This window comes from Felis catus, chromosome A3, assembly GCF_018350175.1.
Source record: "Felis catus isolate Fca126 chromosome A3, F.catus_Fca126_mat1.0, whole genome shotgun sequence".
Taxonomy (NCBI): Eukaryota; Metazoa; Chordata; class Mammalia; order Carnivora; family Felidae; genus Felis; species Felis catus.
In genome coordinates, this window is record NC_058370.1 from 61,768,282 (window position 1) to 61,793,684 (window position 25,403).

The following is a 25,403-nucleotide window of genomic DNA, read 5'->3' on the forward strand; positions in this document are numbered from 1 at the left end:
TGTGGATAGCCAAGGTCATGTCATGACCTTTGCAATATGACTACTGTACCCTACACACACACACACACACACACACACACACACACACACACACACACACTCTTTCCCTTTGTCATTACTCTGTGCTTGTGTTTTCCAGAGATGCCCACAGTGAGGGGAAAGTACATTTTCCCTTAATGTGTGAAAAAATGAGAGTGAGGTGGTAATAAAAAATCATTATGAAAATTTTAACTGATCTATCTTGCACATCAGAGTTTGTGAAGAGAGATTCTTGTCTGCCCTGGTTTCTGGACCCTTCCCAAACTATGACTAAAAGATGCTGTCCTGTCAGTGACTCATAGGCCACAAGCAGATAGATGCCTTATAAGCAATCTGAGAGAACAGAGTGGAGAGGATCATCAGGAAAGAGTCCTCAGAAAGGTAACATATATACAGAGGGGACAGAGAAACCCAAGCAAAGGCAGGGGAGAGGTATCTTTGAGGGCTCAACTGAGAGCAAATATGTGTTGCTCTAAAAAGGCAACAAACATTGAGACAGGGGCCTCAGACAGAAAGTAGGGGTCCTGTGCAAAAGTGAGGTTACAAGGTGGGGCAGAACCAAGTGAACAGTACCAAGCTTGATGAATATAAAACTTCAGCAAAAGCTATGAAAGAACTCCCAAAACACTTAAATTTAAAATAATGTCATTTTGGGGCACCTGGGTGGCTTGGTCGGTTAAGCGTCCGACCGGCTCAGGTCATGATCTCATGGCCCGTGAGTTCGAGCCCCGTGTCGGGCTCTGTGCTGACCGCTCAGAGCCTGCAGCCTGTTTCAGATTCTGTGTCTCCCTCTCTCTCTGCCCCTCCCCTGTTCATGCTCTGTCTCTCTCTGTCTCAAAAACAAATAAACGTTAAAAAAAATTTTTTTAAATAATGTCATTTCAATACACCTATGTTTCAATTCTTCAATATTTTTCAACTATTTTAATAACGAAGAAACAATCATTAAAAATAATAAATTAAAACATGTACATGGGGCACCTGGGTGGCTCAGTAGGTTAACCATCCGACTTCAGCTCAGGTCATGGTCTCATGGTTCATGAGTTAAAGCCCTGCATCAGGCTCTGTGTTGACAGCTCAGAGCCTAGAGCCTGCTTTGGATTCTGTGCCTCCCTCTCTGCCCCTCCCCCACTCACACTCTATCTTTCTCTCAAAAATAAACATTTAAATAAATAAACAAATAAATAAAATGTGTATAGAGGCACACATTTTTTCCCTTTACCTTAGGCTACCTTATGACGTAACACATCACTGCTGGAGCCTGTCTTTATTTAAAATTGTGATGCTCTGATCACGATGGATTTTTTGCACTAACTTTGAACTTTTTTTTTTTAAGTTTATTTACTTATTTTAAGAGACACAGAGACAGTCCAAGTGGGGGAGGGGCAGAGAGCGAGGGAGAGAGATTATCCCAAGCGGCCTCCACACTAACAGTGCAGAGACCGACATGGGGCTTGAACTCAGGAACCTGAGATCTTGACCTGAGCTGAAACCAAGAGTCAGACACTCAACTGACTGAGCCACTCAGGTGCCCCTAACTTTGAACTTTTAAAACACTGCACTATTGTATTAAACAAGCACATGAAAAGATGCTCAAATATCACTAATCAATAGGAAAATGCAAATCAAAACCACAAGATACCACTTCACACCTAGGATAGCTATTAACCAAAACCAAAAAGTAAACAAGCCAAAACCCAGAAAATAACACGTATTAGTGAGGAAGTGGAAAACCTATGCACTGTCGGTGGGAGTGTAAAACAGAGCAGCCACTATAGTGAACAAGGTGGAGGTTCCACAAAATTAAAAATAGAATTACCATACATGATGAGTGGGGTATATACCCCAAATAATTGAAAGCAGAGTCTCAAAGGGATAGTTGTATATGTGTGTTCACAGCAGCATCTGCACAGTAGCTGAAAGGCAGAAACAGCCTGAGTGTCCATCAATGGATAAATGGATAAAAAAAATGTGGTCTATACATGCAAGAGAAGATTATTCAGCTTTCAAAAGGGAGGAAATTCTGGCGCATGCTACAACATAGATGAACCTTAAGGACATAGGTTAAAGTAAAATAAGCCAGACACAAAATGATACTGTATGATCCCACTTACATGAGGTATCTAAAGTAGCCAAATTCAGAGACAGAAAGTAGAATGGCAGATGCCAGGGGCTGGAGGAGGGGAAATGGGGATTTGCTGTTTTAATGGGTACAGCTTTGCAGATGAGAAGAGCCTTGGAGATTGGCTGCCCAGCAACGTGAGTGCACGTAGCACTCCTGAACTGTACACTTAAAAAAAAGTTAAGTTTATGTTACATATATGTTAAGTTTATGTTACATATATGTTAAGTTTATGTTACATATATGTTACTACAATTTTTAAAATGATTCTTTATCTTGACTACAGTTTTTCTGCATTGGCATAGTGCACGGGGTAATGGTAAGTCATGCCAATTATCTGGAACTCAGAGAGTCGGTAATAGCAGGAAATCTCTTCCAGGTCAGTTCTCTGAGCAGTGTCCCTCTAACCCTTCAATTGACAGTCTCTTCTTTCTATACAACAGGTGGCACAATGAACTCCTGAGGAGGCATCCTCTCTCCCCAGCCTGGAGAGGGGCCCAGGCAAACTCATACTGATAAATGCTTGACCTCGATAGTGGGAAATAGGGAAAGGGAACTGAGCAGGAAGGCCTGAACATCTGCCTCTGAGGCCTTGGGTCAGATTGGAAACCACTTATTTTCCAAACCAAGAGACTGTGTCAAAGGATTTCTGGGCAGTTTTTGAGTAGGAGAAATGCAATGTTGGCATTTCTGGGACACTGTGACGGATAGAGGAGACAAGATTGCATATTTAGGACTCGGGCTCTCTCCTCAGATTCAGAATGTGGGATCGCTGAAATGGCATCAGAATGGCAGGCCACAGTCTGAGCACTTCGTTCCAAGAAAATGTTTTAATCTATAATTTAATTTGCATGATTCACAGGTTTGGGAAGATGGTAGTTGCTGCAAATGTAAGCTATGCAGCCAGATAGGTTTCCCTTTATAACTAAGTTGCCAAGGAACACATAAGCCAAAATTAAACCCCTTTACAGAAATTGGCATGCCTTGGGGAACTGGGACATCTCACATTCTTTACCCTGATTGAAATATTGCCCACTAGGCTTAATCTTGTAAAATACTTTCAGTAGGCATGGCATACATCCTGAATTAACTGTTTTTGTTAGATTAGCATTAATCTTCCTTGACAATTGACATTTTCTCAAACTCTCTGAAGAAACCCACTTCACCAACAGAACAAGGGCATAAGTTACCTAAATCAGGGCCGCCAATGAGACCTAGTGGAAACGCTTCCCTGCTCCTGTGGGACACTGAGAATCTGAATCCACAAAGTATGTGTCAGGGACAGGCTTTGTGATTTGACCCCTCTCCTTCGCCTCCACCTGACCACCCGTCCCTTTACGCAACTGTGTCCTCCTCAGGTGCAGTATTGTCATATAAACAAAGAAACCTGTCACGCAGATGTGTCCTGCGGCTTCTTCTCTTCTCCCAGAGAGTTGTTCTTGCCTTATACTGAAGCTAGAAATCTCTGCCAATAACTTCAAATGTAGGAGGGTGGAGGTGGCGAAGGGCCTTTTTCAGACCTCCAACGGCGCCATGTCGCATCACCTCTCAATCCCTTCCTTCCTTGCTTTTCTCAGCAGAGCTCACTCAGTGTCTTTGGCACTTTGCAATGTCAGCAGCTCCAAAGAAAGTCCCATCCCTTGGCTTTCTGAGTAACCTTCTAGTACCATTTTTTCTGAACCTATTTCTCACTGATTTTGTGACCTCCTTCCCTATGCCTGTTAAATCTCTGATGACACTCTTTGAATGAAGGGGGAGGTTCACTCTGCCTCCACAAAGGTTCCTGTGCATGCCTGGCCCTCATAAGAGGCAGGTCAATCCTGCACATGAATCTACAAGCCCTGCTGTCACTGACAGGCTGGGCAGCAGAAACTTCCCAAGAACTGCAGGGATCCTCACCACAGTATCCAGCTAACCTGGGCACAGCACAGGAGTTCTGCCTTACCAGGAACTAAGTCCAGCACTGACACACCAGGACTACATCTCCAGAAGGTTCTCATATTAGTTCAACACATACTACTTAGGCCACTTCCCTGGGTAACAAACTTATGCCTGGTTGCTGAGCTGACAAATTCATCATTACCATCATGAACTTCCCCTGGACCATATAAATAATAAAAAGGATACCATTGGTCCCTACGTGGTGCTTTATTTCCCAAGCATACAGAAAATCTGAAGTTAAGATATAAACCACACTGTGTTGTTGTTGTTTATTGTTGTTGCTGTTTTTTCTATCCCAGGTACCTGGAGGGGGTTTTCCTTTCAGTTTCCTTGAATTCCAAGTATTTACACTGTCACCATCCTTTAAGGCAGATGCAGGAAATTCCACACACTCTGTTCTCTCTGCAAAGGCATGGAATCTGAAACATGAAGAGATTTGCAACATTAGGCTAATCGTGGTATTTGTGTATGTCTATTCATTCTCCCAGGACTGTGAACTTGCTCTGCTGTGGTACTGAGCATCTTAGATGTTTCACTGCTTTTCCGTGTACCTGATCAATTCCCCCAAACAAAAGACAGGGAGGCAAAAGAGAAGAGAGAGCTGCAAATGTATTGGGATTTTAACAGATGACTCTTCTCCTCATTAGAGGGTAATTAGGCCAACCAAATTGTATTTATTGACCCTGGAAAAATGATACCCTCTGCTTTATTTATCTTCTGTTCCCAGGTTCAATCATGTCAACACAGTGTTGACAAGCCAACAGTCTAATGAGGCCCCAACAGTGCCTGTGGCCCTGTGGGTTCAGTGTTGAAAGCTGGCGACAACAAGCACCATTGGCTCAACTGTCAATTGCCAAAGGGCTTCAGTCAACTTTAACTTGGAAAACACAAACTTCCCTTGAGTGTAAGCAGAAGCACTAATGAAAAAAATTCTTGTGTGGACTAGTTTTTAAGGCCTGACTCCTCAAAATGTGGTCCCAGGAGCAGCAACAGCACTGGCAACTAGTTAGAGATGCACATTCCTGGGCCCTACCTAGATCTGCTGAGTCAGAATAAGCACTTTAATAAGATCCCTAGGGGATTCGTGTGCATGATAAAGCTCAAGAAGCACTGGGGTAATCTACAAAACGATAGGCTAAGCACACCGATGACACCAATTATCTGGAATCCAAAAAGCCAGTGATAGCAGGTATTTTCTTTCAGATTATCAGAAGATTTCTGGGTAATGCTCCTCCAGCCCCTTAAAGTTCCACCTCGGCCTGTTATTCAGCACGAAGAGAATCCTGAAGGACGAGTTGAGATGGACAGACAGATGCATGGATGATAGAAGAGATGTGGGGGCTTCTCCTGGGCCACGGGAAGCCTCAGCCCTATTTATTTCTAAAGGCTTTCAGGTAAGACTAGAACAATGACTTGATGGCACTAAACGAGACAGCCTTGTTCCAATAGCCCCTCATGAGGACAATGGACCCTTAACCTGGCCACTCCTGCCTCCCGCAGGTGCTTCCACCAGAGCGGAAATGGCCAGCTGCTTTTGTCCTGTGACCTCCTTACCCAGCAGAGTGGAGAGGGCTGAGGCTTGTCCTACCAGGTCCCACACTCTGAGTGCCTAGGACTTCAGTGCCCAGGACCTGTTCTCCAGATTAGAAAAGAGAACAGGGCAGATATTTCCTCTGGCTAATACAACCTCATTTGTGCAAGAAAGCAAAACATGCTTTGCAGCTGGGTGGCTCTGTTTAGACACAGACTCGGGCACAAGGGAACCAAGAGTCCAGCCTCCTTGCAAGCCTGAGCAGCTCAGGGCATGCCCTTTATAGTCCATACAAACTGCACCACAGCTAGAACTCAAAAACCAAAGGTGTGCAGAGGCCAAGCAAGAGACACAGCAGTCTGGCTGGGGGCAGAGCAGACAGGAGCACTGCTGGTTGTGGGTCAGGCTCATCCACGAGGGCCAAAACAGAGACAGAAAAGCATGTCTATGTGTCATCCTCTTCTGCAAAACTCACTTGATGGTGCTCGGCCTAAACTGCAGCTTCTCCCATGTTAAATTACACCCTAACCCCTCACTTGCCCACAGAAAGTGCCCCACATGAATTAAGCAGAGGACTAGCAAGACAGATGGTCCTGCCAATTGACTTTTACTCTCTCTACTAGCAAAAGTAGGACAGTGAGCCCTCTCTTTATTGGGGAGAGATGGTTAGGAACCCCAAATTGAAGCACCTAATGTTAAAAGATTTTCAAAGGGCCTTTAAGAGAAGCCAGAGCAGTGGTCCTCAGAGTCACCAGGGGTCTGGTTAAGAATGAATATTCTTGGCCCTCCCTAGAGCTCACAAATCAGGATCTCTGGGGCTGTGGCCAAGATATTTGCATTTTAATCAAACTCCCTAGGCAGCTCTTATTCAAAGTGAATGATTAAATGCATATCCCCAGGATCTCCTCTATTATGCAGAAGTATCAGCCTGTAAGGTGAAGCCCTTGACCTCTGAATTATTATTTTTTTAAATTTACATCCAAATTAGTTAGCATATAGTGCAACAATGATTTCAGGAGTAGATTCCTCAGTGCCCCTTACCCATTTAGCCCATCCCCCCTCCCACAATCCCCCCAGTAACCCTCAGTTTGTTCTCCATATTTAAGAGTCTCTTGTGTTTTGTTCCCCTCCCTATTTTTGTATTATTTTTGCTTCCCTTCCCTTATGTTCATCTGCTTTGTATCTTAAAGTCCTCATATGAGTGAAGTCATATATTTGTCTTTCTCTAATTTCACTTAGCATAATACCATCTAGTTCCATCCATGTAGTTGCAAATGGCAAGACTTCATTCTTTTTGATTGCCGAGTTATACTCCATTGTGTATATATATATATATATATATATATATATATATATATATATATACCACATCTTCTCTATCCATTCATCCATCAATGGACATTTGGGCTCTTTCCATACTTTGGCTATTGTTGATAGTGCTGCTATAAACATGGGGGTGCATGTGTCCCTTCGGAACAGCATCCTTGTATCCCCTGGATAAATACCTAGTAGTGCAATTGCTGGGTCATAGGGTAGTTCTATTTTTAATTTTTTGAGGAACCTCCATCTTGTTTTCCAGAGTGGCTGCACCAGCTTGCATTCGCACCAGCAGTGCAAAAGAGATCCTCTTTCTCCACATTCTTGCCAACATCTGTTGTTGCCTGAGTTGTTAATGCTAGCCATTCTGACAGGTGTAAGGTGGTATCTCATTGTGGTGGCTTTGATTTGTATTTCCCTGATGATGAGTGATGTTGAACATTTTTTCATGTGTCAGTTGGCCATCTGGATGTCTTCTTTGGAGAGGTGTCTATTCATGTCTTTTGCCCATTTCTTCACCGGATTATTTGTTTTTTGGGTGTGGAGTTTGAGAAGTTCTTTATAGATTTTAGATACTAACCCTTTATCTGATATGTTGTTTGCAAATATCTTTTCCCATTCCATCGGTTGCCTTTTAGTTTTGCTGATTGTTTCCTTCACCGTGCAGCAGCTTTTTATTTTGATGAGGTCCCAGTAGTTCATTTTTGCTTTTGTTTCCCTTGTCTCTGGAGACGTGTTGAGTAAGAAGTTGCTGTGGCCAAGATCAAAGAGGTTTTTGCCTGCTTTCTCCTCGAGGATTTTTATGGCTTCTTGTCTTACATTTAGGTCTTTCATCCATTTTGAGTTTATTTTTGTGTTATGGTGTAAGAAAGTGGTCCAGGTTCATTCTTCTGCATGTCGTTGTCCAGTTTTCCCAGCACCACTTTATTCCATTGGATATTCTGTCCTGCTTTGTCAAAGATTGGTTGGCCATATGTTTGTGTGTCCATTTCTGGGTTCTTTATTCTGTTCCATTGATCTGATTGTCTGTTCTTGTGCCAATACCATACTGTCTTGATGATTACAACTTTGAAGTATAGCTTGAAGTCCGGGATTGTGATGCCTCCTGCTTTGGTTTTCTTTTTCAGGATTGCTTTGGCTATTTGGGGTCTTTTCTGGTTCCATACAAATTTTAGGATTATTTGTTCTAGCTCTGTGAAGAATGCTGGTGTTATTTTGATAGGGATTGCATTGAATATATAGATTGCTTTGGGTAGTATCAACATTTTAACAGTATTTATTCTTCCTATCCAGGAGCATGGAATCTTTTTCCATTTCTTTGTGTCTTCTTCAATTTCTTTCATGAGGTTTCTATAGTTTTCAGTGTATAGGTTTTTTACCTCTTTGGTTAGACTTACTCCTAGGTATTTTATGGCTTTTGGTGGAATTGTAAATGGGATTGATTCCTTGATTTCTCTTTCTGTTGCTTCATTGTTGATGTATAGGAATGCAACTGATTTCCGTGTATTGATTTTATATCCTGCAACTTTCCTGAATTCATGAATCAGTTCTAGCAGTGTTTTGGCGGAATCTTTTGGGTTTTCCATATAGAGTATCTTGTCATCTGTGAAGAGTGAAAGTTTGACCTCCTCCTAGCCTATTTGGATGCCTTTTATTTCTTTGTGTTGTCTGATTGCAGAGGCTAAGACTTCCAATACTATGTTGAATAACAGTGGCAAGAGTGGACATCCCTGTCTTGTTCCTGACCTTAGGGGGAAAGCTCTCAGTTTTTCCCCATTGAGGATGATATTAGCATTGGGTCTTTTGTATATGGCTTTTATTACCTCAAGGTATGATCCTTCTATCCCTACTTTCTTGAGGGTTTTTATCAAGAAAGGATGCTGTATTTTGTCAAATGCGTTCTCTGCATCTACTGAGAGGATCATATAGTTCTTGTCCTTTCTTTTATTGATGTGATGAATCACACTGATTGTTTTGTGGATATTGAACCAGCCCTGCATCCCAGGTATAAATCCTACTTGGTCATGGTGAACAATTTTTTTTATGTATTGTTGGATACAGTTGGCAAATATCTTGTTGAGGATTTTTGCATCCATGTTCATCAGGGAAATTGGTCTATAGTTCTCCTTTTTAGTGGGGTCTCCATCTGGTTTTAGAATCAAGGTAATGCTGGCTTCATAGAAAGAGTTTGGAAGTTTTCCTTCCATTTCTATTTTTTGGAACAGCTTCAAGAGAATAGGCATTAACTCTTCCTTAAATGTTTGGTAGAATTCCCCTGGAAAGCCATCTGACCCTGGACTCTTGTTTTTTGGGGAGATTTTTTATTACTAATTCGATTTCTTTACTGGTTATGGCTTGACCTCTGAATTATTAACAAGCTCCTCAGTCAAATACGATGAGCAATTAAATTTGGGAACAAATGCTCAAGGGCAGGAATTGTACCCATTTCAGACAGGCTAACTTAGGAAAGGACTCAGTCATTCTCCTTATAACCACACAGGTAGCTGCTCTCCCTCCACAAGGGACCTAAATCTATGCACACAGACAAGGTGGTGGGTATGTTTTAGAATGTAGGTCCTTTTATTATTCAGGTATGATGAGGCCATTAGACCAGTTTAGCTGCCACTGAAAATACAGTTTGCTATTCACAGTCCCTGCTATAGACTGAATTGCATCCTCCGCCCCCTAAATTCATATGTTGAAGCCTTAACCCCCAATGTAACTGTATTTGACCATATTTGGAAATAGAGCCTTAGGAGGTAATTAAAGTTAAATGAGGTCAGAAGGTCCTGATCCAGTGAGATTAATCTCCTTTTAAGAAGATACACCAGAGAGCTTACAGGCATGCTCCTGCTTTCTTTCTCCCTGTCTGTCTGTCTGTCTCTCTCTCTCCCCCCCCTCTCTCTTTTTCCCTTCATCCTTCCTACCCTCCTTCCCTCCCATGAGAGGATATAGTTAAGAAAGCAGCTGTCTACAAGCCAGGAAGAGAGCTCTCACCAGAAACTGAATCAGCCAGCACCTTGATCTTGAACTTTCCAGCCTCCACAAGTGTGAGAAACAAATTTCTGTTGTTTAAGCCACCCAGTCTGTGGTATTTATTATGGCAACCAAAACTGACTACTCAGTTCCCAAGATGAGGGGACACAGCACACCACACCACACAGGGCCACACAGGGCAGCACCAGGGACAGTCAGGAGGCTTGAGAGAACAAGAAGAAAACATGAGCAAGAGTCTTTATTGTGGATTTTGCAGGACGATGGAATGGGTGAGGGAGAGGAAGCAGGTTTAGGATTGGCTGGCTGAATAATTTCAGTGGGTTCTGGGGTATAGGAGCTACCCCAAGTTGTCTGCTACCTGGCCTGGCTTGCAGTATTGAGTGTGAGTGCCCATAGGCATCACAGCAGGCTCTGGATCAGTTAACCTGCATACAAAAGTGCACTCCTGGGTCATTTATGCTCTCTAGGAATTAGCTAGCCTTGGAAGGAGCAGTCTTTCCAGGGGCAGCAAGGACCCCTGATGTCAAAGCAATAACAAGGCAAGATATTAATATAGGGTAGAAAAGAAAAGGCCACGAAGACTAAAGACCACTGGAAAGAGGAGAACATAGGAACAAACCAGTTAGGAAAACCACTGCTGACCTTGCAGAAGTAGGCAGCTCACCCACTGTCACTAAAGAGCATGTTTTCTGCCTACCTGCTGTGGGTCTTGGCACTCAGATCCTTTAAGAACGCTATAGTGCCTTCTCCTCTGGCATTGAAGGACACTGTGCAGACAGGACATGGGATCTCCAAAGCCTTCTGAAGGAGAAGCTCCTTGGTTTGCTCAGGAATGTCTCCCACCACAAAGTAGTAAATGGATTCCATCTGCAAGACAGTAGTACTGACAATTTATCTCCCTGACATGCCCCAGCCTTGTACTGAACTCACTGGCAATATACTTTCTTTTTTTTTTTAATTTTTTTTTCAACGTTTATTTATTTTTGGGACAGAGAGAGAGCATGAACGGGGGAAGGGCAGAGAGAGAGGGAGACACAGAATCAGAAACAGGCTCCAGGCTCTGAGCCATCAGCCCAGAGCCCGACGCGGGGCTCGAACTCACAGACCGCGAGATCGTGACCTGGCTGAAGTCGGACGCTTAACCGACTGCGCCACCCAGGCGCCCCACTGGCAATATACTTTCTACAAAACTGCCTTGGGACAGTGGGGGACAGCAGGAATAACAGCACTATTCCATGTTTTGTGAGGACATTTAGAGGCTGAAGTCAGGAAATGAACTATTCAAGGCCTGGTGCCAAGAAGGTCTATTGGCAGTGCTCACGGTCTCAGATATTGCATGGGAAGGATATGATTGGCCAATGTGGAAAATAGCTTTCACTAAGCCCCCGGATACAGTCGACAGGTCAGGAGTGGCTGTTTTCAACATGAAGGAAGTGTTGGCACAGCCACTGTGGGCAGGAAGCTTATTAACCATCTCCCATGGTGGTGCCAGAATTCTACAGACTCATCTATCCTCAGTCTGAGGCAGAATGGGGGAAGGAGGGCATATTCCCACTGGGTTCATGCTCTGCTCTCATCTCACAAGGAAACACATGCCTGGGAGGTGAGACTGTCCTGACTTCATGCAGCACTGGGCCTTGACTCTCACCACCATGCCAGGCCATGACGAGAATGAGAGAATGAACAAACCCATGTCAGGAGCCCCACCACACACACACCCCAACTTTCAGCTAGGGATATGGGAGATGTATACCTCATCTAGGTAGGAGACAATTCCAAAGTGCTCCCTGCTTAATTTAAAGACACATGAAATCCACCCAAGGGGGCCGCATGACAAGGTTCCACCCCGACCTCAACCACACTGCTCTTGCTCTTCCTGCAGATTCTGCCTCTCACAGTGTTTGCCCTCCCTGCTAATGAGGGAGGGCAATGAGAACTAATGAGTTCTATGAAATTGGTCAAGTGATAGAACTTCAGTTTCTTCACTTATACAAAGGGAGGTAATACAGTGTCCCTTGTGACGAAGTTTAAACGAGATGACTTCCACTTATGCATGTATATATTTCAGAAAGTTAAAACCCAGCAGCACATATCATCTGAATCTGTCCCTAAAAGCACCCTCATGGATTGTCCCCATGGCTAACTGGGGGAGAACCCCCAGAAAATGAAATGGGTTTGAAGGAAAAAATAGGTGTCACCATCCCCTTAGGACTCCTGAGCCTATCTCTAATCATAAAGCCCTGTGAACTGAAGGTAAATAGTCAGGTGCCTCAGTTCGACCTCAAACTGGGACTCAAACCCACCTGGCACTTATGAAGAGGACTTATGGTCAGCTCTCCAGCTGGCTGGGCCACCCTGTTTGCAGCAGCTGGGGCCAACTGTGCCCAGGGAGATGGTGAGAGCAGGGTGGCAGAGGGCCCCGGCTGGGAGGGAGGCCACGGCCAGAGTGGAAGCTGACAGCAGCCTACTCCAGCAACAGCCTTTCTTCCATGGGGCTCCCACACTCATGACTCTTTCTCTCAAGGCTTTCAAACCACGATTTTAAAAAGGACCTAACTGGGGGCACCTGGGTGGCTCAGTCGGTTAAGCGTCTGACTTCGGCTCAGGTCATGATTTCGTGGTTCATGGGTTCAAGCCCTGAGTTGGGTTCTGTGCTGACAGCTCAGAGCCTGGAGCCTGCTTCGGATTCTGTGTCTCCCTCTCTCTCTGCCCCTCCCCTGCTCATGCTCTGTCTCTCTCTGTCTCAAAAATAAATAGAACACTAAACAAAAATTTTTTTAAAGACCTAACGGAGGGTAAAGACTGAGCAATACTACACATTTCTTTCAGCCAGTCACCAAGAGACAGAAAACAAAACAAAACAAAACAACATTAAAGGAAGGAAAAAACTGTTCTTCACATTCCTTGTCAGGCAGCTAGTATTATTCTCCCAGCAAATGCATTCTCTTTCCCTTTTTCCCCCATGTTATACATTACCTTGTGTGAGACAGGTTAAGTAGGCTCCCTTCAGTTGCACTGTTAGTAGTGTTCCAGCTGGGTCAGGGCTCAAGTTTAGCATGAGGACAGGTTCAACCTCACATAAAGATCTAAAGTCACACATGGCCCAAGAGAGGAGTCTTGAGATTCTTTTCTAGGATTTGTTAGCTCAACAAGGGAAGTGGTGGGGGCAAACATCTCTAGGAGGGAGGTCTGTCAGCATCTTCTGACACCATGCATCTCTGTTGCACATTGTGCAAACTCAGCTTCTCTGCTCTGGCAATAACCCAAGAGTCTGAAATCCTTGTGCAGAAATGTTTTTCCCTTGAGATTTCATCAAGCTAAAAATTGATGTAGCCAGCAGTGAGTCAGGATTTCCTTTCCTTCACTCAGGTTATGGGGTTATTCACTATTCATCAAGTTCATTGCTCAGTTTCTTAATTGCCTAGGTTTTTGGTTATCCATGCAGGGTCCATATTTCCTGGGACATGCTCTACAACGAGACCACCTGTCCCACTCTCAGTCACCTCCTACACACTGCCTTCCTGCCTCTCCTTTCCACTCACATAATGACACTGAAAAAAAAAGAAAATAAATATGCTGCTACCTAGCCCATTCCCCCACAAACTGGCAAAACACCTTTTAAAGTGAAATGGCTTGGGGCGCCTGGGTGGCGCAGTTGGTTAAGCGTCCGACTTCAGCCAGGTCACGATCTCGCGGTCTGTGAGTTCGAGCCCCGCGTCGGGCTCTGGGCTGATGGCTCAGAGCCTGGAGCCTGCTTCCGATTCTGTGTCTCCCTCTCTCTCTGCCCCTCCCCCGTTCATTCTCTGTCTCTGTCTCCAAAATAAATAAACGTTAAAAAAAATTTTAAAAATAAATAAATAAATAAATAAATAAATAAATAAAGTGAAATGGCTTTGGGGTCATCTGCTCTTTGGGATGATAAGCCAACACAGATTGTTTTATTCAACACTCACAATAGTCCTGTGGAAAATGAATTCTTATTATTGCATCCTGTTTACAGATGAAGAAACTGAGGTCTGGACAGGTAAATTGACCTGGTCTTACAGCTAGTAAATCAAGCTCCCTGACCCCCATAGGAGCTTCTGCCTTTGCTTTCAACCACTTTATTCTGTTGGCTCATCATGGCAAGGCTGGTTACCTCTTAGAGATGGACGTGAATTCCAGAACTGTGTACGCGAGATCATGGGACAGGAAGGTGACCAGAAACAGGCACTGTTTTCACTTCCTTGGCGCCCACACCATTCAAGGCTCCTAGCCCATGAAATCAATGTCACTGACCAGAAATTGGGTGAGGTTGTCTGGCTCAAGGGAACTGTCTTCATTGGAATCCTCTCCCCTTTCCCCAGTACCTCTGAGCTTCTTAGGACAAGGGCCAGTCTTAAGGGTGAGCAACAGCGGTGAGGACCAGGAGCAGCCTTCTCACTGACCAGCATTTCCCTAAATGCTAATCTGCACTGAATTTGATAACACAAGACATAGAAAATATTTTGGGTTCCATTCAGCTATTTTACTGTGAGCTGAAAACCTTACACCACCGAAAATAGGGTGGAACATTTCTGTTTTCACTTGAAATATCTTATTCTGCCTGGGCCATTTGTTCCGCGGCTTCCCACGGCAACCTGCAGTCCACCTAGCCAAGGAAGCCTTGACATCTTCTCAAACACAGGTTTGGGGGGAAAGAAGAACCAGACTGGCAGTGGCTGCTTCTTCCCTGACTGCCCTCTGCCACAGCTTGTCGGAAACCTCTGAGTGTAAAAATCTCCACTCTGCGAGAAGTCAGATGAAAGTCAACCAGAATGGCAACCAGAGGTCTAACAAAATCCTCCTTCATAAAATTTTAACCATTTCAACAGTTTTGACCAACTCCAGACCTTGGATCTGACCTCCAGATCTTCCCAGTACCTGTGGGGACTCTTTCCTGATTCAGCCTATTTTGATTTTTCTGATCCCTCCATGGTGGTGACTGCCCTCTTGATATTAACCCAGCTCAGTTCTGCAATCCCTGATAACACCCTTGACCACCACCAACTTTCTGGCCTCCCAGGCTTCCAAGTCCCTGTCTCCACCTACTATCCCCACCAGCCCCGTCACACAAGGCTCAGCAAATTCACCGGCCTGGTCCCACACAGACCACTACACTTCAATTCAAAATAATCAAATCTGTACCACAGCATAGTCAATGGGAATTTCTTGGATGCACATCTCGCCCCAACCTCAAAATTATCAACATTACTTCTTTCCCATTCTTTCAATGTACAACAAACACCTATCAAGACGTTGCCAGGCACTGCCATCTCTAGGGACAAAGGTGAAAAGATTTGATGCCTGTCTGACCCACTGCCAAGCTCATGATTGGTGTGGCCAGCCCTTCAGTTTACTGTCCAGTGCTGAAGGCTCCTTATGGAATCATGTGGGTCTGTCTCTAATTCACCCCCTTAGCCTCCCAGTGAATGGGATTTTTTTTTTAAGTAAACAAATGTGTGCCTATCACCTGGATGGAAGAGAGGCTGAGAGAACACAAAGAGAAACGTAGGTGCCCTTTGGGCAGGTAGCCTTCTGCTGAAAGCAGAAGCAAAGCCCCCTCAGTTATCTTTCTTAGGCAGCTGGGAATCAAGGTTTTGGATAATCAGGCTTCTCTTTCCTAACGACCCATCACATCCTGGATCAGTAGGCATTCCAGGGCCTCCTGGCACAACACTCCTCTTCATTAAGGCCAAGGAAGCTACCAACTTCCCAAAGACCTATCCTGGGACCACGGGATGCTGCAGAGCAGAAACCCTGGGCTAGATGGCACACCTGGGCTCTGAGGACAATGCCAGCCCCTCTAAACTGCCAGACATGTCCTCAGTACCCCACAGGCTGCCTTCCCATGAGCCAGGCCTTTTGGCACAGGATACAAGAGTACTTCATCAACAGTGCTCTCTAAGTGCTGCCATCAGAGCTATGATTAAACAGACCCCACACTGCCTGGCTCCTCTGGATTCAAAAGCTCACCCTCAGTCATCCCTGCCTGTTCAGTCTTCTGGTCCAATCATGGGTACAAGGCCCAGTTCTGGAGGAGGCCAGTAGCCTCCGATTATCCTCCTTCACACTCACCAAGTGCATCAGTCAGCCCTTCCTCCTCAAGTGGAACCTGATACCAAAACCCAACTCCCGTGTTAATCTTTGAACAAAAGACAATCCCCACTCTCTTGGTTCTTCTCAGAACTCACTCATAGGAGATGCTAACCCAAAGCAAGTTATCATCAGCAGGATTTACTGTTCAAAAGGTTTCTTAAGCCTTACATATTTTCTATTCAGAGAAAACTACAGCTACATGGGCAAATTTGGAACTCACTGGGGTGGGCATGAGGGGCACAGGTCAGAGAAGCAACCAGTAAGGGAAATCTATTCCTCTCCCTACCCTACATACCTCACAAAACATAGAGAATGGCATTTTTATATATGAGGCAGTTACAGTTACTAGAAATTTCCTATGGACCACAACCAGGTAGAAGCTCTAGGAGGACAGATGCAGTGGTCTGAATCTGTTTTGTATTTGCCATACTCCACAGTCTCTTCTCAAGAGTTTTCAAGTGGCATTTGATAATCAGTGCCTGTTAACCTCTTTCTGGGTTCTTAATCCTCTACAGAACTTCCCTGGCACTCACTAAATTGTTCCATGTTTCCTGGGCTGCGGATGAACCCGAGAAAGGAGAAGCACAAACCAGGGGGAAGTAAAACAGAAAATCAAGGTCACTGGGAAATCTTCAAGTCATGGCAGGTCGCCAGAGTCTGCTATGACTGAGGAAGCCAGGTGAACAAAGAAACAGAACACTCATGTGTGCATCCTAGATCCTGTGAAATGTTCCATTTCTTGAATCTTTATTATAGTGTCCAGACAACTGAAACTTTACAGATGTTTAAACAAACTTGAAAGGCCAAAGAACAAAGTAGCTTGTATTTTGTTCTTTAATGGGAACATTTGTTCCTCTGGCTTCGAAAGGATAAACAATGCATTTCCAATATCAAACCATCATCCCCAGTATCAGTGAAAACAATCTGGTGACCACTGGGGGCTATCCTTTCAAGGTGCCAGACATGGCCTCCTTGCCCAAAAGAAAAAGCTCTTTAACATAGCAGAGAAAAGCTTGAATCTACAGAATCACTGGGCGCCCAGAGCAGAGGAAGCAATTAAGTTTTAATACCAATCAAAAATTAATTGAGTATCTGTATCCCAAAGGAAAGCAGATCTACCCCCACCTGGGGAGCTGAGACTGTCCAAAGGACCCCACCTGTCCAGAGTCCTTGCCCACTAACTTGCCACTGCCCTTCAGGTCCCATCCTTAGAATCACTCACAAAAGCTCATACCCTTGTGGCTAAAAGAACATAAACCACCACTATTTCAGCACTTCTTCTAGGTAAGGCTTTGTGTCCAAAGGGTCCTATCAAAAAGCATGTGCAAATGCATTAACATTCAAAAGTCGATGACTCATCTGCATGGATATACTTCACCTTGGAAGGCACGTAACAGACACATTTGTGAAGAAGAGGGACTGGGACAGACTCAGAACACAGATGTGGGGAAACTATTTCCTCGATCTTATGGTTCTATGAAGAGTCTTCCAGCCTCTCTTCCCCATTAGAGATGGATTGATTTATCTAACTGTCAGGAGAGCAAGAGCAGAATTAAAATATTAAAGATGCACAACTATGCCTAATTCCCTGTCCTTTCTCAATGCTCAGTGGATGTGAGCAGCATGTGGCTCTGCTGGCACTGGTTAAATAAGGGTCTACCCTGTGCCCTGATCACCCAGAGGGAGCCCTGCCAGGCTCAGGGGGCAGCATTATGGAGCCTCATTGTGGTTGGTCCAGCTCAGCCATCACCAAAGTTGCTATTTTGATCCCCACCTGGGGCCCGTCACTGATTTCTCAGTTGGTTCCAAATTCAGAGGTGAACAGGATTTATAGGACTCCTCAATGCCAGTGATGTAGCCTCTGTGGGATGCTGCTGGGAGGGGTAAGGGCTAAGGTCAGTTGAAAGGCAGTATGAGGATACTGGGTATAGAGAGATAAACTTGAAGCCACCTACGTGACCTGGGGCCCACCATGGATGCACACTTACCGTTTTGTCTTGCCCAGCTTCCAGCAGTGCGTCCAGGCGGCTAGCATGGCTCACAGCCAGCTCAAAAGGCAGTTTTTCAACCCAACTGATGGCAGCAGCTATGGACTGTCCTGTCACAGGAGCAGCATTTTCCTGCCATTTCACAGGCTCCTGAGAAACCCTGAAAGGAATCACATGGGGCTCTCATGGGGCAGTGGGCAACATAGCTATCAGCCTTCAGGCCCACACCTGCGAGCAACAAACACTTAACATCACCAGAGCTGAAGGAAAGAACACGCAGCTCCCAGCCCTTGTTGAAAGTTACCAACAAAATAGGCAAGCTGCTTAAGATGGGTTTGCAAAGCACCATTATCTTTCATAAGTGTACTGACTAGGAAGAACAATGTGTACGGGAGGGTTAAAAAAATCTCAAAAATGGGGGCACCTGGGTGGCTCAGTCAGTTAAGTGTCTGATTTCTGCTCAGGTCATGATCTTGTGGTTCGTGGGTTTGAGCCCCATGTTAGGCTCTGTGCTGACAGTTCAGAGCTTGGAAACTGCTTCAGATTCTGTCTCCCTCTCTCTCTGCCCTCCCCTGCTTACGCTCTGTCTCTCTCTCTCTCAAAAATAAACATTAAGGGGCACCTGGGTGGCTCAGTCGGTTAAGCCTCCGACTTCAGCTCAGGTCATGATCTCACGGTCCGTGAGTTCGAGCCCCGCGTCGGGCTCTGTGCTGACAGCTCAGAGCCTGGAGCCTGTTTCCGATTCTGTGTCTCCCTCTCTCTCTCAGACCCTCCCCCGTTCATGCTCTGTCTCTCTCTGTCTCAAAAATAAATAAACGTTAAAAAAAAATTTTTTTTTAAATAAATAAATAAACATTAAAAATCTCAAAAATGCAAACATTAACAGCTGTATTAAAACTATTGAGAGAGTTATTTTCATAAACAGGCAGTTTTATATACAACTATCTTCAATTAATAGTAAATTTATAAGGACTCACAGCATTAATATTTACAAATCAGCAATGATGTCATTATGCTAGAATTTTATTTCTAATTCTTTTAAGACGTTTTCATTGTTCTGAATTCACATCAGTTACCTCTTCTGGATCAAAAATAATATTGAGTTTAGCAGAGCATTAGTTTTTAAATCCTGGGAACATGTGATTAAACAATTTAGTTTGGACTTAGAAAAAAGTGATAGAATCCCCCCAAGAAAGAACAGCCATTTGAATTTATTTATCTCTGGGGTACATGAGTGGCTCAGTCGGTTAAGCATCCGACTCTTGATTTGGGCTCCGGTCATGATCTCACAGTTCATGGGTTCAAGTCCCGCATCGGGCTCTGTGCTGATAGCATGGAGACTGCCTGGGATTCTCTCTCTCTCCTCCCCTGCTCTCTCTCTCTCTCTCTCTCTTAAAAAAAAATAAACTTTGAATTTATGTATCTCTGTTTATAATTGAACAAATTATATGAATCATACATGCATTCATAATTATAAGAATTATATGAATCTTGGATTAATGAGCCAGCCCGAGCTGTCCCTGATAGCCCACCTTCAGAGACAAAGGCTGCCTCATACCTGTGTCACCTCTGTGTGGCTCCTCTGGGTAGAAATCTGGCTGAGTGGCCTATATGCTACAGAATGTTTCCAAGAAAGTTAAAGCATTGCAAACTTAAGGCTCAATTCCCTCAGTAATATATCTGTCACAGAAACAGGAATCTGGGATAGAACACAATTAAGCAGCATCCCCAAAGATGTTATCTGTTTAGCTGAAACTGTTTTATTTTAAAGAAAAACTCAGTTAGGTAGATGGCCTTCATCCAGATTTTTCCCGTCAGAGAGGTACAGCCAATGTTCCACATGAAAAGTTGGCCTTAGAGCCCAAATTCTCTCAAATCCAAAAATCCGTAAATAATTGGTTGTGAAAACTCTGAAATATGGGAAATTCTATAAAGCCAATCACCTGTTGTTCTGATTTAAGAGGGTCAATTTACAGGGGAGTCATAAGCTCAGTCTGAAAAAAGTGATACTTGTGACAAGGTTGAATTCATTATATAAGATAAAATCACCTAAAGGATTGTTATGGCCTTAAATATATATTCAATAAAATTCCTATTCTTCTATTTTGACCTTGCTATGCATTGAAGAAAAGTAGGTTTCTAAATCTCTTCTCATCTGAAAACTAAGATGCCACATGCAAAGCAGATCAAAGTTTTACTGTGGGTCTTCTGCTGGAATTACATATTCTAGGAAATGATAAGATAAGACCTCCTTACTCCCCATAGAACTATGTTAGTTATGTTACTTAACTCCGAATAAATGGAAGCTACTTATGAAGTTTCCCAGAAATATCCTCTTCCTATGGGAACTCACCATATGATATTAAACTTGGCTATGTGAGCCACCTGCTCCTGGAGGACCATTATTAGAGCATCTTGGCACAGATTAAGCTCCTCCTCCCGCATGCTGCCAAAATCCAGCACTATGGTGATGCACTGTTCCAAGATGACACCAAAAATCTGGCGGCTTCTGCTGGTGAGCCAGTCCATCCGCTGCTTGTAGCTCTCCACAGCTTGTGTTAAATATTCCACAAACTGATAGATCAGTTCTGACTTCGCTGTCAACTTAATGGAAATCAAGGCAAAGAACAAAAAACAGAACAAAAACACACCATAATACATCATCTGAACTACCATGCAGCCAAGAACCACAGGGCCCACTGAGTCATGACCTCTGCCATCAAGAATTGGATACTAATAACAATTCTGTAGATGATCCTCTAAACCCCACATAATCCAGAAGGAAGTGCTTCAGTCTTTCAAGTGAAAACCTTTGGATGATTCCTCACAGAAGAAATGATGATGATGTGATCTATCCAACATATAACACTTTTTTTAAAAAAATGTGTTTCTAAATTATATTTTATCTTCATAGTTACAGAATTATCTTTACCAGAAAATGTTCAGGGGGGCATTTTAAGGAATTAGGTAGAAGAAAAGAACTTTCAAGGAATTTGGTAGAAGAAAAGAGAGATCAGCAAAGGCAGATGGAAAAAAATAAGTCTCTCTAAAAAGTTTTCCTAACACCAAGATGCCAAAAATATTTGTGAGAATGCTTCTAGATTTGCCAGCACACCTGCCTGGCTTCCTCTAAGAGATGTGCCCCAGTGACGCATCCTCCTGCTCACAACCTGCACCCTGTATCCTCTGTCTCCCAGGCCACACTGCCCCATGCCTGGATCAGTGGATCACGAACACCTGCAGAGGCTGTGCCTGAAAGGTGACAGAGACTTGCAGGCAATTTCTTGTAGACACAAAAAAACGATCATTCACACAGACCAGGCACAACTGTGCAAGGCCTCTTAGGGTGTAGGGAGGTAGGAGACATAGAAAAGGAATAAGAAAAAAATGTGCCCTATTCTGTGAAGAATCAAATTTTGAAAGATCTGGTACTTATTTTTAACTTTAACAACCCTCAGAATACCCCTTAAATACCTAAATTGTTAAGGAAAATGTGTTTTCTGAACACACCATGTAATTCCACATTTTCATGCCTTGGCTCGCGCTGTTCCCTCTGCCTCAAACTGTTTTCTTTCTCTGTCTCCTGTGTCTCTCCAGCTTACTCCTCAAGCTCCAGCACCACTTCCTGTTGCTTTCCATGGTTCCTTAGGGCAAAATTCCTAAATCTCTCACCAGCATTCACAGAACTTATTAAAGTTTCTACCACGATACAGAAACCAGGGTAGGACCATGTCATAGGGGCTGTGGAGGTGGTCAGATGGCAAAGACAAATGTTTTCAATAGTTCTGTACTGATTTTCATGTGGTTAAGATAAAAAATATATTTAGCACACCAAACTCAAGATTCTATGGATATTATTGCTAAGTTCAAAAAGTAATGTAAACTTTTTTAAATATTTAAAATAACAGGGGTGCCTGGGTGGCTCATTTGGTTGAGCATCTGACTCTTGATTTCAGCTCAGGTCCTGATCCCAGGGTCATGGGATGGAGCCCTGTATCTAGCTCCACACTGAGCATGAAGCCTGCTTGGGATTCTCATTGGCTCTCTCTCTCTCTCTCTCTCTCTCTCTGTCTCTGTCTCTCCCTCTATCCCTCTCCTCCACTTACATGCTTTCTCTAAAAGGAAAAAAAAGGAGGGGGGGCACCTGGGTGGCTCAGTCGGTTGAGCGACCGACTTCGACTCGGGTCATGATCTCACCGTTTGTGAGGGCGAGCCCCGTGTCGGGCTCTGTGCTGACAGCTCAGAGCCTGAAGCCTACTTCGGATTCTGCGTCTCCCTCCCTCTCTGCCCCTCCCCCATTCATACTCTGTCTCAGAAATAAATAAACATTAAAAAAAATTTTAAGAAAAAAAAAGATATAGCAGTCCAGGTGGTACATACATGTACAGTGACACGAACAAATATCTGTAAAGTGACATGATGGGATATGAGTTTTTGTGAGTTCCCTGTGGTGTGCCAGGGTGTGCACAGGGGCAGACACGTTATGAGACTACACGAGTCACGTGTTGAATTGCTGGAATTAAGGACTCCAGTAAGAGGTGCCGCTTGCTATAAAACCACTAGCTATAAAAGTAGCCCCCTATTCCCTGTGCATTTGTCAGGTAACAGCAGCAGCTCTTGCCTGTCTGCTAACTTCTGTCATACTACACCTTCTTTATTTTCAAGGCAAAACAAAGTACTACTGATATGCAAAGGTTTTCACTTTCTGGTCAACGATTTCATGCACTCATCTCTAACAGGTCAAGTGCTTCCCTTCCCAGCCCCTAAGCCATAACTTTCATCACTCTCCACATGGCCAGAAGAAAAGCCTCCAGCCCTGATAAGGCCTGGGCTCCACTGCATCAACAGGAAGCAGTGTGAGCCTCTCCACATAGGCCACTCCCAGACACCAGAAGCATGTCACTGGGCCTATCCATCAAGGGAACTCCGACTTACATTGTATACTCTGCCATCTTCGGGTCTGTAGAACTGTGGAAACAGGCCATCTGCATACCGGGAAGCCACGAGTCTCCCTAGAGAAGTCACGTAATCTGTATTTTTATAAAGAAAAGCAGTCAAAATGGTGCATTATCAATGTTTCTTATTTTTATTTCAAAATGGTTTTCTCTGACACCATTCAAATTATATCCCCAGTGACACCAAAAATCTGTGATGCTTGGTATTCTGTCCTAAATAATGAAGTGTTTCTAGGTGCTATGGTATATGTTAACTATTTATGACATGCATAACCCTTTAATGCACAAATGAATGGAGAGGAAAAATAAAGTTTGTTTCTTGGTTTCCAGATTCTTCTGTCCAGAACGACTAAGATAGAGGTCAAAAGGCACAGTCTAAAACACAGCTGTAACAAATTAATAATTACATTAACTGTAAATATCCTGAGTACAACAATTAAAAGATAGTGATTAGCTGTCTCTGACTGACTTATTTCACTTAACATTATACTCTCTAGCTCCATCCATGCCTTTGCAAATGGCAAGATTTATTCTTTAGGGCTGAATATACATGATTTCACGCATATGTGTAATTTAAGAAACCACCCAAATGAGCAAAGAAAAACAGAGAGAGAGAGGGAGAGAAACCAAGAAACAGACTCTTGACTATACTCAACAAACTGGTGATTATCAGAGGGTAGGTGGGTAGGGAGAATGGGTAAAATAGGTGATTGGGATTAAGGGGGCATTGTCATGATGAGCACTGAGTAATGTATGGAATTTTTAAATCACTAGATTGTAGGCCTGAAACTAATATAACACTGTATGTATGCTAACTATATTAGAATTAAAATAAAAACTTAATAAATTTAAAAAGAGAGAGAAAAAAAGATAGGCGAAGAGGATTTAAAAAATGACCCAACAATAAGGCGTCTATAATATAATTATATTACATATATAATATATATATTATATTATATATATAATATAACCTGGTGGGTTATATTATATATTATATATATATTATATATTATATATATATTATATATTATATATTTATTGTATTAATTAATATATATTAATTATATATAATACATATATAATATATAATATATATTAATTAATATATATTAATTATATATTATATATTATATTATATATTATATATAATAATATATATATATTATATATATAATACAACCTGGTGGGTTGACACTTTTATAATTATATAATGTTCTGCTATATCCCTAATAATATTCTTTGCCCTGTAGTTTACTTTTGTGATATTAATATAGTCAATCTACTTTCTTTTTATTAATACTTAAATGACATCTTTTTTCCTTTTTATACTTCTAGCTTATATATGTCATTATATTTGAAGCAATATAATATATATATATAATAAGTAAACTACAGGGCAAAGAATATTATTAGGGATATAGCAGAACATTATATAATTATAAAAGTGTCAACCCACCAGGAAGACAGGAAGACATAGCAATCCTAAATGTGTACTCCCTGAACAACAGACCGCAAATACCTTAAGCAAAAATTGATGGAACTGAAAGGAGAAAGAGACAAATTCACAATTATAATTGGAGATTTCAATACTACTCTCTCAACAACTGATAGAATAACTAGACACAAAATCATCAAGGATACTCAACACCATCAACAAACAAGATCTAATTGACATTTACAGAAAATCTACATAACAAAAGAACACACGTTCTTTTTTAAGCACAGAATATATACCAAGACAAAGCATAGCCATGGCTATAAAAAAAAATCCAAAAAATGTAAAAAAACTAAAAGCAAATAGAGTATGTTCTCTGTCCACAATTGAAGCAAACTAGAAATCAGTAACAAAAAGATAAGAAAATCTCCAAACTCTTGGAAACTAAATAACATGCTTCTAATAAATCCATGAGTCAAAGAAGTACAACAGAAATAAATATTTTAAACTGAATGAAAATACACATATAAAAATGTGAGGAACACAGCTTAAGCACTGCCAAGAGGGAACTTTATAGCATAAAGAGGAGATGAAAAGTCTGAAATCAATAATCTAAGTTCCCATTTGAAGAAACTAAGAAAGAATAGCAAAACAAATCCAAAGCAAGTAGAAGGAAATGCATAATAAAGATGAAAGCAGAAATCAAGAAAATTGAACACAGAGAAACAATAGAGAAAATCAATTAAATAAAAACCTGGTATTTTAATAAGTTTAATAAAATTGACAAAGGTAAAAGGACAGAAGACATGAATTACTGATATTGGGAGTGAAACACAGAATATTGCAGAAGACCCTTCAAACATCAAAAGAATAATGGAATACTACCACCAACTCCACACACATATATTAGACGACTTAGATGAAGTGAATTCCACAAGAAGCGCAAACTACCACAACTTTC

The 25,403-nt window shown here is 42.7% G+C and overlaps 1 protein-coding gene across 1 annotated transcript in view; it reads right to left on the minus strand.

Moving 5' to 3' along the window:
- Positions 1-25,403, minus strand: part of VWA3B (von Willebrand factor A domain containing 3B) — a 202,120-nt gene that overhangs the window by 160,811 nt on the left and 15,906 nt on the right. Inside the window, 5 exon segments of the mRNA XM_019827072.3 lie at positions 4,406-4,521; positions 10,645-10,814; positions 18,053-18,212; positions 20,406-20,656; positions 22,988-23,082. Of these exon segments, the coding sequence (XP_019682631.3) occupies positions 4,406-4,521; positions 10,645-10,814; positions 18,053-18,212; positions 20,406-20,656; positions 22,988-23,082 (792 nt within the window).